Below are 15,307 nucleotides of genomic sequence, written 5' to 3' on the forward strand. Positions count from 1 at the left end.
AGAGGGAACAACAGCCAAAATGAAGTCACACCGGATGAGTCTTATCTGCAAGAGTCGGTTTTGTTTCTAACCGGCAGGTTAAAATAAACATTTGATAAACAAGCTGCTTGAGTCACATGGGATTGCAGCATCAAACTACTGTAAACAAAAGACTTGTCATTAGTTTGAGAGAGAGAGAGATAGAGAGTGTGTGTGTGTTATAAACTGCTTGTTCATTTAAAATCCAGAGGGAAGATCTCAGTATCTTAGTTTAATATTCTCAAAAAAATACAAATACACAAACAGCAAATAGTTTTTCTCTCTCACACACACAGACACACACACACACACACACACACACAGGCTCATTTGCGGCTAAATGTTTCCCAGACTGAACAAAGGAGCCTGTGGTCTCTGCCCAGTTTCCTTTGGAGGAAACTGAAACACATTTCAGATTTAACCTGATCACACCTAGTCAGGGAACAATCCACAGCGACCGGCTGTATTTGCAAATGCATACAGGTCAGCGTAGGTATGCATCTGCATTCTGAACCCCGATATCATTCATACCTGTAAGGACCAGTAATGAATGGGTTCAGTACAGCAACATGAGTACACCCGCACAGCCTCTGTGAGAGAAATACACAATACACACCATTAATTTAGAAACATAAAAATGCACATTTAATGTGTGACAAAGCCCAACAAAAGGTAAAAAGATGATTTCTGGACACAGCAGGTCTGTTAAATTATAAGTTATTAAATTGTGTCTCACTTCAAGTTTAATGAACTTTTGGCCAGCAAAAATACTGATACAAAGACACACACACACACACAAAACCTTGTATATTACCTCCTCATAAAACGTCTGTCGAAAAGCTGAAAATAATTCACTTCAATTTCATTTCAAAAGCTGCTCCAATCAATACAATTTTATATTTACGGGTCAGATGATTATAATGTGAAACAAGTCCCTTGTCAGAAATAAACCCACAGAAAAATATGACCAGGCTGAAGATTTTAGTAAATAAATGTATTCATTCATATATGCATTTTCATTGTATCTTTTTGTTTTGTTACCCTTCGGGCTTCCCATAGGCAGTGCACAGTGCTGCCTCCAAGATTTTTTTTGATTTTCCTGTGACAAACCCTATAGTTTATATTCTATTGCACTCACCCCATCACTCCTCCTTGCTCTCCTCCTCTTCTTCGCATCCCTTGGGAGATTGAAATTCCAGCAGCTTTCCTCCCCTCCCTGAGCCGTTCTCCCCCTCTTTCTCCTCCCACTCCCTTCTTCCCTTCCCTCCCTCATCTCACTTTCCTCTCTCAGTTGAAGTAGGTGCGTCATTGAGTCCAGTAGAGTTCTTGCCTGGGTCTTTCAACATGTCCTGGACTCGGGTCTTCGTCCTTGCTCTCCTCACTACCCTCCTCATCCTCACCTGTGAGTATCATGTGTGGGGTGGGGCGATGGAAAGGTCAGCGGAAGGAGGGATTTAAAAAAACAAAAACATTTCACATCCTCTAGGAGAGATTTGAGGTTATATTAGGCACTGATATGTGCTTTCAGCCTTTAATGTGTAAAAGAATATTCATGAAGCTGGTAGGACTTTATGACTTTAACCCTCAAGCTTTTCATGACTTGTGTGAAATTAATTTGTTAGATTCCACAATTATTTTCACATTTTACCTAATAATAGCAGGTCGTGTGTGAATCCATTTGTAAAAGTTCTCAAAATACATTCTGATTGTTGCATTACATGTGCAAGTGAACTATTTGTCAGTTCAGAGTGAAGATTCAGTGAAGATTCCTAGTTTGAAGAAGCACCATATGTGCTGTCACTATCACGGTGAGTAAAGTGAAATTTGGTAGATGGCTTTGCAGGGCTACACATTCTGTGAATATCAATAATTATGGATTATTATTGTTGTTATCATCATAATCCCGTTCCCTTCAGCAACATTAATCATTTTGTAAAGGACCAATTGTGGGCCAGGTGACCTTCCATTCCCTGGTGAAGACTGAATTTCCCCCATAATATCAATCCTGTGCAAATATGTATTTTAACAAGGGTTTTTCTTTCCGTCTGCAGTTCCTTTGTGGCATTTTTAAGGCATGATATCAAACTATAAGCAGAAGCAGCATCTTTTAAAGGATGCTTTTGGAGTCTTTGTTGTCACAGATGTTACATTTTTACTTGGCTAAATGAAGAAAAGTTCATGATGTACAGTAGTGTATGTGCGGTTTTGTTAGATACATGGGGTTTTGTCTAAGATTGGTCTCTTGTCAGTAGGATGTAAAGACAAAAATAAGATTTAGTGTAAAAAGAAAAAAATAACAGTTTTTTCCTTCTGCCTTTAGTTTCCAGTGTGGGGGAAAACGCAGCAGTACGGGACGACTCGAACGCAGCTGATCCTAAAGGTTGTTCAGCACTAGTTCACATTAGTTCACATAAGCTTTAGTTTGACCTCCATATGTGACCCATACGCGTCTGAACTGACCCTTAGGCGCGGCGCGTCAGGTGTTCGTGCCTGAGTCAGACGCCTCCAACTTCTTCAAACACCGTGGTCGCCGCTCAGTCCGGTACTATGAGCTCCAAGGTAAGTTTTTAAAAAAGTGCATTTAACTTCTCTGTTCAAGGGCCAAGATAAAGGATGATGATGCTGCTGCTGCTGCTGCTGCTGCTGCCTGCCAGAAAGATGTCGTTTTTGAGATGTCTGATAAAAGCTGCTTTCAGACAGGAAAAAAGGTAAAGTCAGAATTCTGCAACAGGTGGAAGATGGCCCATATGTTTTGTGCCAATTGTCAACATGGGAGAGTGGATGTACCTTTTGGAAATAATTCGGGAAGAATTAAGTTGAAGTGAGTTTGCGCCTTAGAGCCAAGATTAATTCTTCTTCTCAAATCAAATGTCTGATAGTTAGATGATCGGGATGGACGGCTGTATTTATTCATATTTGGTGTTGTGTGTGGTTGATGTAGCCATAAATATGGCATGTGTGGCTTCCCGTAGTGAACTTGTGTATGTGAGTCTGTGGGCTAGTGTTGCTTTATTGGTTCGTGGTTAAATTCTGAATATGATACAGTTTTGAGGTTTTGACTGCAAGCAGTGAGAGAAACAGAGTAGTGGAAACTCAGACAGGTGTTTTTCTGTACAGTAGCAGCTCTCTCACACACACACACACACTCTCACACACACACACACACACACACACACACACACACACACACACACACACACACACACACACACACACACACACACACACACACACACACACACACACACACACACACACACACACAGGAGGCTGAAGGAGTCACAGGGTAGCATGGAGCAGGCCTTTCCTCTCTGTTTCTCTACACAATAAGCTCATTCTTCCACTGCCAAGCATTGGCACGATACGCAGCGTTGCAACTTGAACCAAGTGGATAAACACACAGATAAGGACAGTATCACGACAACGAAATCTTTAAATCCGTTTTTTCCCGTAGCTAAAAACAGATTCCTCCGCTCAGGCTCCTTTAACTGAGAAGAAGGCGAGGAAAACGGCCAAACCTGCCAAATCTTTTTAGCAGACAAACATTGATTCATCTGTTCACTGAGACGTTTCTGTCGGAAAACCCATCAGACCGAGCACGTGTGCCCCCGGAGCAGGCCTCCGGAGAAACGCTGTGAGTCAGTTCACCTTGCCGCCCATCAGCGCGCCAAACGGGGCCTTTGAAAACACAGACCCACATTCCTGGGGACAGGTCGATTATGTCCCTTGCCAGCACGGGCCACGAGAACTCTCTCTCTCTCTCTCTCTCTCTCTCTCTCTCTCTCTCTCTCTCTCTCTCTCTCTCTCTCTCTCTCTCTCTCTCTCTCTCTCTCTCTCTCTCTCTCTCTCTCTCTCTCTCTCTCTCTCTCTCTCTCTCTCTCTCTCTCTCTCTCTCTCTCTCTCTCTCTCTCTCTCTCTCTCTCTCTCTCTCTCTCTCTCTCTCTCTCTCTCTCTCTCTCTGTGTGCGTATGAGGGACTTTGAATTGTTTTCATTCTCACAAGAAAAGTTATGTAGTAGTACCCAATTGCATACGATTGTTTTAAAGTAGAGGACCACCAAAGTTATTGCCATTCCATCAATGTGTGAAGACAATTTGGCGATCCATCCAGAAGTTTCAGTCCGGATGGAAGTGGTGGAAGGACCAAAGAATCGACTGAGCTCATTACTTGAATATAGGACTAATGTGAGGTGTTGAAATTAAGACACGGTGGAAAAAACAAAGAAGCAGCGCAGAAAGTTAGTTAATACGTGGTCACGAGCCACTTGTCCCACAGGAGCATCAAAGTAGTTGGATTGCCGTGCAGTTTACACTACACAACTTGTTTTTCTCGCAGTCATTGGGAGTTCATGCTACAACACTACTGACTGGCGACAGCCTGGGGTCACACGCTACACGATCTTTCACCAGGAGAACCCCCCCCCCCCCCCCCCCCCCCAACGACGGCATAGTCCTCCGCTCTGATGGGCTGTAGTTGTCGCGGATTCATCTGTATATTTGTCAACCAGGCAAATATCCAGATGAAACCTAAACCAGGCCCGCAAGTGATTGGCCTACTGGAGGGAAAATAGGTTTATAAATTATAATTATAATTATAATTCAAGTTAAATTGAGGGGGAGAACACAGACGGATTAGGAGAAATAATAATAATAATAATAATAATAATACATTTCATTTATAGTATGTACAGTAGCATGTCAAACAATACAGTGGCTGCCCGCCTGTACCTGCACAGGAGACATTCAAGATTTCATTTGGGTTTTTGGTTAAAGATTTAACAGCCGTGTTTGCAGCTCTGTGAGGCTGTAGGCTACCTAAGCTCAGCACTGAGCCAAATGTGAGCCATGCCAGTAGCATTGCTGGAAGGAAGAGAAAAAATAATCACAAAGCAGATGATGCGTCAAGGTTGTTAAAGGAGCGGAACTGCACCGGCTGCACTTGCTCCATCGATCACGCGACATTGTTGTTGTCTTCTCTCGGCAGCCGAGCAGAGGGTGAGGCTGGCGGCGGACAAGCGGAGGAGGGACTACAACGAGGAGCAGAGGGACGAGTACGAGAACTACGTGGAGGAGGAGCGCGACGGTAAGGCCTCGATGCAGCCGCTTTTCGGTTCCAAAGAATGGAAAGAGATCAAACAAGTGAAAACAAGTTCAGACTTGTGTGAAATAATTTAGAAAAAGATCCTAAACCCGTCCGTCATTTCCCCCTTTTCCACGGAGGGCTGAAAGTACAGAGATTCAATATTAGTGCATCTCAAAAATCAAAGTCTGCTCCGACACACTTAACACCTGAATTTACATGCAACCACAGCTTTCTGACATCGAATAGGTAGAGTTGATATATATATATATATATATATATAAAATATTGATTGTAGCTGCTTTAATTAAAATTTTGTATTCCACAGAGGTGAATGAGAGGTCGAGGGAGACGAACGAGCAGTTGCGAGAGTTCCACTATGATGGCATCTATCCTCGCTACTTCTGGTCTCACTGAGCACGACCTTGTGGTGCAGCGGACCGGGGTCACAGATCCTCCCACCGGGGCCGGGAGTAATTCTGCATTGAGAGCAAGTGCTAGTTGTTATCGCCATATTGTTTTTCTACTTTCATCTTTACGATAAGTTTTCTATTGCTTTATTTTTTTTTTATACAGCCTAAACACTGCAATGTTTGTTTCTATGTTAAACTTTTAAAGTGCACTTTTTGCATTTAAAGCTCAATGTTATCACATTAAACACAGGCAATATGTTATGCATGCTTTTACAAGTATATACGAGCATATACAATGTCTAGATACACTTCTTGTGTACAGATAGTTAGATTTTTTGCTAAGAAACTGACTTTTCTTTTCATTTCTTAGTAAAAAATGACAAATAAACAAGTTTTTCCTGGATTACCAGTCTGCTGATGTGTTTTGACTCAATAAGCTAATACTGTCTGTTATTTGGAGTATTTAAAAGCGAGGGAGGCGTTAGTGGAATAAAAGAGAAGAGGAGGCAAGCTGCAGAAGTCATCAAGGCAGAAATTAATTCCACATTCTGGAGTGGAAATATTAGATCCAAACTGGGCAACTGGAGAGACAGGAGAGGTAGGGGAAAGGGAGGCGGGACATAAAGCAGCAATGGGATAATGAGCACAAATTAAGCCTTTACAATGAAGTGGCAATACCTCCTATATACTTACCAATCACAGTGTCACATCCACAAGCCTTATTTTATCTCCGTCCAATCACGATTCCACCTCAGAGCTTTCCTGTTTTAGGGCCATGTGGGTTGGCTCGGAGACTTGAGCGCGTGCCACCAGGCCCCAGTAGTCGCCGGTCCAACACATGGAGTGTGTTATAGAGGATGTTTGTGTCCTGACAAGGGAGACCGGTTCAGTCCCAACGCACCAAATATCTCTCGGTCAAAAGATATTAAATCAAATTTGAACTTCCTGTAAAATATATCTACAGCCACATCGTACCTCATTCAACCTTCACCACCCGGTTCTACCATTCATTTTAAACAAAACGGACAGATGACATTTCATAATAGTGGGGAAAAGGCACCAACGTTCCATGGGAAAACAACCTGAAAAATAAGGAAACATTAGTTTATATTAAAGATGAGAAGTGTTTGACAATTAAAAGCGTAAGTTTACTTTAAGTTAGTGATGGTGAGGCAGCAGGAACACCACCAGGATCCTGACACTGATGCAGCTAAATGGAATTCAGCCATCAGTCTTATTTACACCTCTTCTTTTCCTACTGTAACAAATAACAAGTTTGTTAGCAAAAAAGCGTCAAGCACCAATGCAATAATTACTTTTTAATCACATATTAAAAAATTGACCTGATGTTGCTGTTATGAATTGAGGAATCATTTTTTAACCATTTTTTAAACCTCATTTCATCACGTATTTAGATCTTTCATAGCACCTGTGTGCTCAGCTTCAGAAAAGAGGCATTAAACATGAAATGTTTCAAATTGTTTCTTTAATGAGCTCATTTCCAGCAAACACAATGTAATCACAGACATTTTAAAATCTCCATGATCGACACCTTTAAAATCATAATTCATAAACATGTAGAAAGACACCAGACTAACTAAAATCTTAACAACCAGAATGTGGCAGTGGTGAAGACGGCCACGCGGTCACTGCGTGCTGTTGAGGAACTTGCCGTGCTCCTCCCCTCGAGGCTGGAGAAGCTCTCTGCCGATCTTTGGTCCGATTTTCTCCTGCAACAGAACGTCAAGAACAACATCAGCGTCCGTTTGTCTGTCACGATGGTGAAAAAAAATGTATCTTCCATTTCAAATGAGAGTAAAAACTGCGAGGCAGAGGAACTTTACCTTCAGCATCCCATCGCGCTCCCATTTAAAAAGGCCACAGTTACTGGAAATGTAAAAGGACGTCAGTTATTCATGTGACAAAGGAGAAAGAGAGACAGAAAAAAACAGTCAAATGAAAAAAATAACTATATAACTTTACAACAACTTTCAGTATGCCATGTTAAATCCAGTGGCTACTTTCCAGTTTAGTCTCCACTCAGAAAACCATTTACATGTATGTTCTGCATTACTGAAAGAGTCTCACCTGCAGTGTTTGTTGGGCAGCCTGTCGAGAGCGATGGCTCTCTGTCCACACGGACATTTGAAGAAGCGCTTCGTGGCGTCATGCCATCGCAGATCGTGGTTCTCCGCCACGCAGCGATCCGCCGGCTTAAAGTAAGTGTAACTACACTGGAAGCGTGGGGAAAAAAAACTGTTTACTTTTCCGACTTTAGTGAGACAGTTAAAGGTGACCGATCGTCTCTGCCGTGTTGGCGTTCATGATGATTACACAGACGTAGTTTAGCTTAAAGATAAATTGTTTTATCGATACCTTTTTACAGGACACAGCACGACACTTCATCTCTCTTACGCCCCTCATCTTTTCCTCCATCTGCTCTTTCTTCACCAGAGGGTCAAAGTAGCGCTCCTGCAGCTGGTACTCAGCCTGAGACAAAGGAGATTGTTCAAGGGTTTTTGTTTTTCACACACACTTAATAATGTTTCATATGCAGAAAAGCATCTGAAAGTAAAAAACTAAACCAGAGGGAAAATCAGATCTACTCTGATAAATCTGGGCCACGAAAAAACACTGGTCATACCGCCTGCAGGACGACATCGTGACGAGACTTGGCGTTGAGGATCTTCTGGAACTCCTCCGACTGAATGTAGCGCAGCTGATCGCGCTTCTTCTTCAGGGCCGGCTCCTCATCCTCAGGACTCGACGATCCACCTGCAAGACAAAGAACGGGTGATAGTAAAACAATAATTCACTCGAACTCTAAAATCAAGAGCAAATCAGATTTCTTAATAATGTTCAAGCATTTCCCTTTTGCACAAACTTTTTGTGCAAACATTTTTACTTTCAGTTTTATATATTTCATTTTATTGTATAGTCTTTGGTCTATGCTACTATCCTTGTCCTTTTTAATATTTGTTTTGATGATTCTAATTTGATAAGGAGATAACAACTAGTGAAAAAAAAACAGACAAGATACGATGCAAGAAATTTGATTTAGCTGCTACAAATATTATCACTTCTTGCCACATAGTAATACCAATAAATATTATTCTATACTCCATGTTATTTATTATTCTATTAAAAGAAAATACAAATCAACACTGGGTACAAAAAAGTTCTCAGGTTTGGTATATCAAATTATAAAACATTCAGAATATGAAATTCAAAAGAGATCATCAGGAAACAAAAGTCTGAATGATATTTGTGTGTGTGTGTGTGTGTGTGTGTGTGTGTGTGTGTGTGTTTTTGTGTGCGCGTGCGTGTACCAGTGGGTGAGGTCAGGTTCTTCTCCACACGTGCGCTGATGTTGATGTCGTTACTCCTCTTCCTCTTCACAGAGTTGGGGTCTTCTTTTTCAAGTTTCGCCCCTTTACCTCTCAGTTTCTTCAGAGCAGCCATCTTGGCGGCTGAGATGCTGAGGGCGGGGGCTGACAGGGGGCTGTTCTCGAAAAAGAGGATGTCTTCGCCTTCGGAGAAGCCTCGGCCCAGGGTGGGCGTGTGGGGCGCTGCAGGGCCCTGGGTGGACTTGGGGACTTCAGAGGCTGCTTTTGGGGACGTCAGACCCTCTCGGCCCAGCAAGGATGACGACGACGACGACCCGGGTCTGACCCCCGCAGAGTTCTGCAGCACCCTCTTCTGGATCTCATCCGCCCTTTGTCGACGATTCTGCAGGAGCTCTCGCTGCTTCTGTTTCTGCTGCTTTAGCAGGTCTGAGGCTGTGATCGACTGAACGGGAGCTCCGGACGTATCTTTGGGGGCTGAGGGATGACAACGGCTTAATAAATAGAACATGTGTAAACTGTAATGGCCAGGCTGGTAACATGGTATCAACCCAGGTCACAGATATTGTGAAAAAAATATGAGGCTAATGGCTATTTATTCAACTGTTTTTGTGTGGGCAAGAACCTCCAATTGAATCCAGACAGATGAGTCGATAGTTTCTGTGGAACTGGACGTTACTTATGTATTGAAGCTAATATTCTAGGCTAGCAGAGCGGCATACCTGATTGGCCGCCGTGCGCCAAGTGCCTCTTCAGCTGCAGAGCGCCGGGTGTCTGCATGGACAGCAGGCCCTTGAATTCATTTGTACAACCCGAGACCTCACCGGACTGCAGAGCTTCAAAAAAAGTAAAAAAAAATAATGTCAAAGCACAGAAGACATTAGATTTTTTTTTTGGACCTGTGTGTGTGCGTGCGTGTGTGCGTGCGTGCGTGCGTGCGTGCGTGCGTGCGTGCGTGCGGTGCTTACCGAGCCTCTTGGCCTGATCTGCGAGCTGAGCCGAGCCTTTCACGAACAGCTTGTCCAGAGTCTTCTGGGTGGGTTTGTTAGGTTTGGTCGCCGTCCTGTAACACACGGGTCCGTTACTGAAAATGTCCGGCGGCTGTGGTTCTGAACAGACCCGCGCCGTGTTCCCGCCAAACTGACTCTGGCACACATTACTATATAAATGCAAATGTAATTTCAGCCCCAACCCAAAGTGGGACTGGGTTGTCTGCTACAGTGTCACGCTCGATTGAAATCAAAACTTCAGTGAACGAATCTTGAGTTCGGCACGGAGGTAAAACATACAAGGGGAAGGCGACCTCTGACACGACTCACAGTGACGCAGCGCAGGCGGCCGAGGAAACGCCGCCGTAGTAGAAGCCGTCCTGACACAGCCGCTCTTTCAGGCTGCCGCCACTCTTCCCCTTCACCTTGTTAGGAGCTTTCCCGGAGAAAGACGACTGCAGCTCGGCCCTCTTAGAGCTCATTTTCTTGTACTGGGCCTTGACGTGATACTGGCAGTACTGGCACTCGTACTGTAAACCACAGAGCAACAAATGTGAATACTGACGGAGGATGATGTGGACGAAAATGGGTCTGGTACTTTGAAGAAGAGGGTGAAAATGATGGACCCACCATGTTGACAATCTGAGAGCAGGGGTCTCCGTTCTTCTTCATGGCCTGGCAGTTGCCAAAGTCCTGAGCTTCACCCATCAGCAGCAGCTTCTGCGGGTGATCCACCGTCAGGCTGACCTGTAACATGTTCACCACAAACTCTTAGTTTCTGCAAAGGGGAATCAGCTTCTGACATGAGACGAGTCAACAACGATCAAAAACAGAGGATAAACGCAACAAAGGCCAAATATCAGCTTGTTTTCTCTTCTTTATTTGTCTTTTAGTCTTTCCAGAGTCTCATGCTCACTGGTGGGACGAACGTTTCACTGCTCTGAGTGATGCTGAAGTTGGCGAGAGGATATGTGTTTCATTAGGATCCCTGAAATTAGTTTAAGGGCATTTTCCAGGTGAGAAAATAAACTTGTCTGTGTTCTCTGACAGACACGTGGAAATGTTGTTTGTTGAATTAGCTTAAAAATACATATTGGGTACTTCTGTGCTGCAGTTTCTTGTTCATTATTTTCAAATCCACATGCCAATACTAATGTCTGTTGTCTACGACCAACAGATATATATATATACACAGGAAAGGCTCTGGGTCTTGTAGTATCTGTAGTAACAGGATAATTGGAAAAGTGTTTTTTAAAAATGATCAGCTGTTTTTAATGACTGCTCTGATAGCAGATTCATCGTTTGAAACAATTGTGTACTCTATATCACTGTGATGTCAATAGTCTTGGTTCCTGGACACCTGACAATCTGAAATTGTTAAAGATGTTTTTCACCTTTTTCAGACAAATAAATCGATTAATGGAGAAAATACTGAGCTGCTTAATCTCTAAAATTATATTATGTTGCGGCCCTTATTAACACTGTGACATTAGAAACTTTAAAATCCCAAAACATGGCTCCCAGAAAAAGAAGAGCCAGAAGAGCAGGAGTAATTAGGAAAGACTGAGAATAAAATCGATTAAACGGTTTCCGGTGCTTCGAACAAATAACGGTGGTGATCGGTTTAACTGGCTTGAGAATCTTGACGTTCAAAAAAAAAAAAAAAAAAAAATGTGTCTGCGGAAACATCAAGACAATGAAAGAAAATTGAGTCCAGACCGTCAAGACACTCACCCCGTCGTACCCTTCCTTCTGCTTCATGTGGTTTGGGTTGAGGAGTCCGAGGACGGTGCCCGGCTCCGTCTTCCAGTGCTCTTTGTGGACTTCACTGAACAGCAGCAGGGACACGAACACCTCCAGGTTGTGGAGGTCGTTCAACTTCCAGATGCTGAAGGTTTTGCCCTGCAGGAGGAAGATGTGACGGTACACAATGTTTCCAATTACTTTTTTAGGATTTGCTGACTTCAATTTAGTTTCGGATGAGTTTTACTGTCGGATCTCATCAGTGAGATTTCCCACCAATCACGAGTTGAAGCTACCAGTTTGCTATGGATCATTTTATCTATGATATATATATACCCTTTGTTGTTAGAGAGATGAGTCTGTATTGAATGGAAAGAAACCTTGGATAAACAGAGCTGGAAAGAAAGAAAAAACGGAAACTGTGGGCTCCATAGAATCCATAGTTGAACTATTGCTAAAATATGTTGATTGGTTATGCTAAATGTGTCTCTCTTAACTTTAGTGAATGGTCATTAGAAATCCATTCATCCATTCCAAACTTCTATTTTATTTACTTATATTAGACAGGCCGCAGTATTCAGCAAGGTAGAATCCAAGACGGGACCTACACTGCTGCTGCTTTGCGGCGTGGCCTTGTTGACCAACACCGCGAACGTCACCCAGTCACTGTCCTCCAGTTTCTCCCGGGCCAAACGCTCCGGCAACTGCGACAGACGGATCAGACGACGGTCGGCCATCTTGCGGTCCATCTCGCTGGAGGAAACCCGAGGTTTTCTAAAAAATAAAAACGGATTCAGACCAATAAGGCAGCATTTCTGTCTCGGTTTTTAAATAAATAAAAAAGTCAAAAAGTCACGTAATTCCTGTGCGCTGACCTGAGCCGCAGTCCAGAGTATTTCTCAACAGCCACGTCTTTAGGGACAGCAGGGAGAGGCGAAGGCTTGGGTTGTCCCGCCGATGCAGCTCCCGCATGTCTGGTGTGGGAGGCTGGAGGTGAACGCAGAGGATTGGAAACTTTGCCGGTGCTCTCCATGGGCTTAAAGGAGCTGCCAAGCTTTATCTCCACCAGCGGCCCCCTGTCCTCTGAAGGGGAAACCAGGGAAGCAAATACACTCAAACGACTGTACGGGGAGCATGTTTGCACATCAGTCTAAGAACTGACAGATGGTGTACGTGTGTATTTTACCCGGTGATGTGCTGGGTATTGCTTGGTGTGCCACCCTGGGTTTGCGTTTGAAGGAGTCGGCGTTATTCAGCTGGTTGGAAAAGTCAGCAGACTCGTGGAGCTTCACGCCTTCTCCTCTGACGGGGGTGGATAAGGGCGTCGCTGGAAAACAGAAGCATGATCAACTTCTGTTTTTCTGTGTCATTATCCATTTATATTACACGTAGTGCGCGACACCAGAAAGCAAATGTTGCACCTGAACAATAAAATGTTTACCTGCCTGTGTCTTCTGTGTGGCGGCCGCGGGTTTGGCCTGGGTCACTTTGGAGGGGAGCTGTCTGGGAGGCGTCTGTTTGGGCGTCATGCGTTTGGGACCAGCTGAGCTCCCTGCAGTCCGGACTGGAGTGGACGACAGGGTGGAAACCTTCTTACTTGCCTCCAGCTGCTGCTGCAATCTCTGCATCTGCTCCTGCATCTGTCTCAGCTCCTCTGAGGAAGGAGGACACAAGTTGCAAATGGTTGCAAACACTGACTTGCCAAGCAACACTCTACTGAACTAAATGTCTTTGTACATCAACTAGAAGCAGATTTTACAGAGAGAGCGCCATGCCGTGGCACAAACCTTGCAAAGCCTCGTTGGACCCGGCTTCAGCTCCACTTGCTTTTCCTTTCGTGACCTTCTCCTCATGTTCAATGTCATCCACATCTCCAAAGAGCTCTGACACCGCGTCTTCCTCCGTCCCCGCAGCTCGCCCTTCCTCCTCCTCGACGCCCTCCTTGTACTCTTCCTCCCCACCGTCATCATCAAACAGGCCGTCCAAGTCGTCTTCCCGCTCCAGGCCGTACCGATCTTTCTCTCCGACACCCTCGCTCTCCTCCAGCAGCGCCGTCAAAATGTCCAGATCATCCTCACCTGATCAGATGAGAAGTGTGAAGGTGAGTTCCCTGAACAACTGATGAAGCTTGTTATATTCAGTTATATTAAGTCTTTTGATACTCACTGTCCATTGTAGGGATGTTAATAGTGGGGCTGACTCCAGATGACCTACTGACAGGCAGGGTGATAGTTGGAATGAAGGAGAGACTTATTAATTTGTGGGAAACCTAATCATTACCTACCAAATGTTTTTTGATAAGTTTACATACATCAAATACACCGTTGGGCCCATCACGGGAACTACTTTCTGTTGCACGATATATTGTTCCAGAAATTATTGCGATAAACAATAATATCGCCATTGTTTTAATACAGAATCATGTGAGCTTGCCGTAAAGGCCTATTGGTCGCGTGCAAGTCCTACACGATTTGTGATGCTGCTGAGAGAAATGTTATCCAAAGTTTAGACTTGCTTTTAGATCCAGAACAAGAAATTTGAAACCATGGTGCCTTTACAAAAATACAAATAAATACCTATTTTCTGACATTTTATAGACCACACGAGTTACTGATAAATCATACGACGAGAACAGATGAGAGAACAGAAGCAGCGAAACTTACTTGACTGTTGTGGACATTCATTCAACACACATGTTGACACAAAGGCTGTTATTGAGGTCAACAAAATATATCGTGACAAGTCTATGCACTGTTTCCTGCCTTATTTACCCAATACATCCTGTATTTAATTTGTAGTAGCAGTCACACTCCAATATACATTTTCCAATGTTAAATACACATTTTCAATATAATGACTTGCGTCTGATTGCATTAGTAGCTACATCAACTTCTGTGTTTTTTTTCTACATAGATGCATATTCCGCTCAGGCAATACAATATATTACACTGCAGTATATATACACACATATATGACGTTGACTGCACTTGAAGCCCTGACTACTATTTTCCGATAACATCATTAAATAAAGAGTAAAGATGTTTCCTGAGGAGTTGTGTTCTCTGAGAGAAATGCCATTCAATAACCCCACTGGTGGTAAAGCACTTTTCTGAAAGAACAGCACATAATGGGTGACACACTCCTGATGTGAAGTTGATTTCTAAATACTGCATGGATGAACCATACCCACTGCACGTACTGTCTGTCTATAGTGTCCCCAATGGGACAAGTGTCCCCAATCCCTACGGAGTCTCAGAGGGGCCACGTTTAACCCAGTTAAACTGACACATACAATAGAACCAACTTTTATCATGTTTATCAGCTGCCGAAGTCACGAAAGTCGACATTTGGTAACATTAACACAATGTTTTTTCTTTTTTCTCTGTTGAAAACGCATTTAGATTTCCACTTACTGGTCGAGTCGGAGAGAGATAATGGAACAGCTCCTCTGGTCCTTTGCTAGCCCGAATGCAACTTTTACAGACTTTTATTTCGACGTCCAGCCTGTGACTATCAGTATGTATTTTCCCGTTATTAACATTACGCGTATCTATGTGCCATTCCTTCAATTGTGTGTTATTAAAACGTCACGGTAAGAAGATCTTGTACCCTCCACAAGCACTCGGAGCGAGGGAGAAACCATAAACTGGCGCTAAACGGAGGACCCCTCTGTGTTGTCAAAGTTCTGTTAGGTGCCCGACGATTTGCCTTAATGAAAAAA

The 15,307-nt window shown here is 43.6% G+C and overlaps 2 protein-coding genes across 3 annotated transcripts; one reads left to right on the plus strand and one right to left on the minus strand.

The window, feature by feature from the left end:
- The first annotated feature begins 1,265 nt into the window (after positions 1–1,265).
- On the plus strand, positions 1,266–5,913 carry ucmaa (upper zone of growth plate and cartilage matrix associated a). Its single transcript, XM_035610619.1, has 5 exons — positions 1,266–1,420; positions 2,339–2,398; positions 2,485–2,577; positions 5,002–5,100; positions 5,426–5,913. The coding sequence occupies exons 1-5, from the start codon at positions 1,363–1,365 to the stop codon at positions 5,512–5,514; spliced, it is 399 nt and encodes a 132-aa protein (XP_035466512.1). The 5' UTR covers positions 1,266–1,362; the 3' UTR covers positions 5,515–5,913.
- A 1,066-nt stretch (positions 5,914–6,979) lies between these two features.
- mcm10 (minichromosome maintenance 10 replication initiation factor) lies at positions 6,980–15,245 on the minus strand. Of its 2 annotated transcripts, none has more exons than XM_035610587.2 (18): positions 15,000–15,245; positions 13,753–13,796; positions 13,374–13,664; positions 13,028–13,240; positions 12,773–12,913; positions 12,462–12,669; positions 12,195–12,360; positions 11,578–11,745; positions 10,474–10,590; positions 10,174–10,373; positions 9,823–9,917; positions 9,577–9,690; positions 8,840–9,331; positions 8,155–8,285; positions 7,887–8,000; positions 7,599–7,744; positions 7,355–7,397; positions 6,980–7,240 (listed from the first exon to the last, which is right to left on the minus strand). In XM_035610587.2, the coding sequence occupies exons 2-18, from the start codon at positions 13,757–13,759 to the stop codon at positions 7,157–7,159; spliced, it is 2,730 nt and encodes a 909-aa protein (XP_035466480.1). In that variant the 5' UTR covers positions 13,760–13,796; positions 15,000–15,245; the 3' UTR covers positions 6,980–7,156. The 2 variants fall into 2 exon arrangements, with proteins under 2 accessions (XP_035466480.1, XP_035466478.1); XM_035610585.2 differs by having other exon boundaries at positions 13,753–13,799.
- Positions 15,246–15,307: the final 62 nt, after the last annotated feature.

Source organism: Scophthalmus maximus, chromosome 12, assembly GCF_022379125.1.
Source record: "Scophthalmus maximus strain ysfricsl-2021 chromosome 12, ASM2237912v1, whole genome shotgun sequence".
NCBI classification, from domain to species: Eukaryota; Metazoa; Chordata; class Actinopteri; order Pleuronectiformes; family Scophthalmidae; genus Scophthalmus; species Scophthalmus maximus.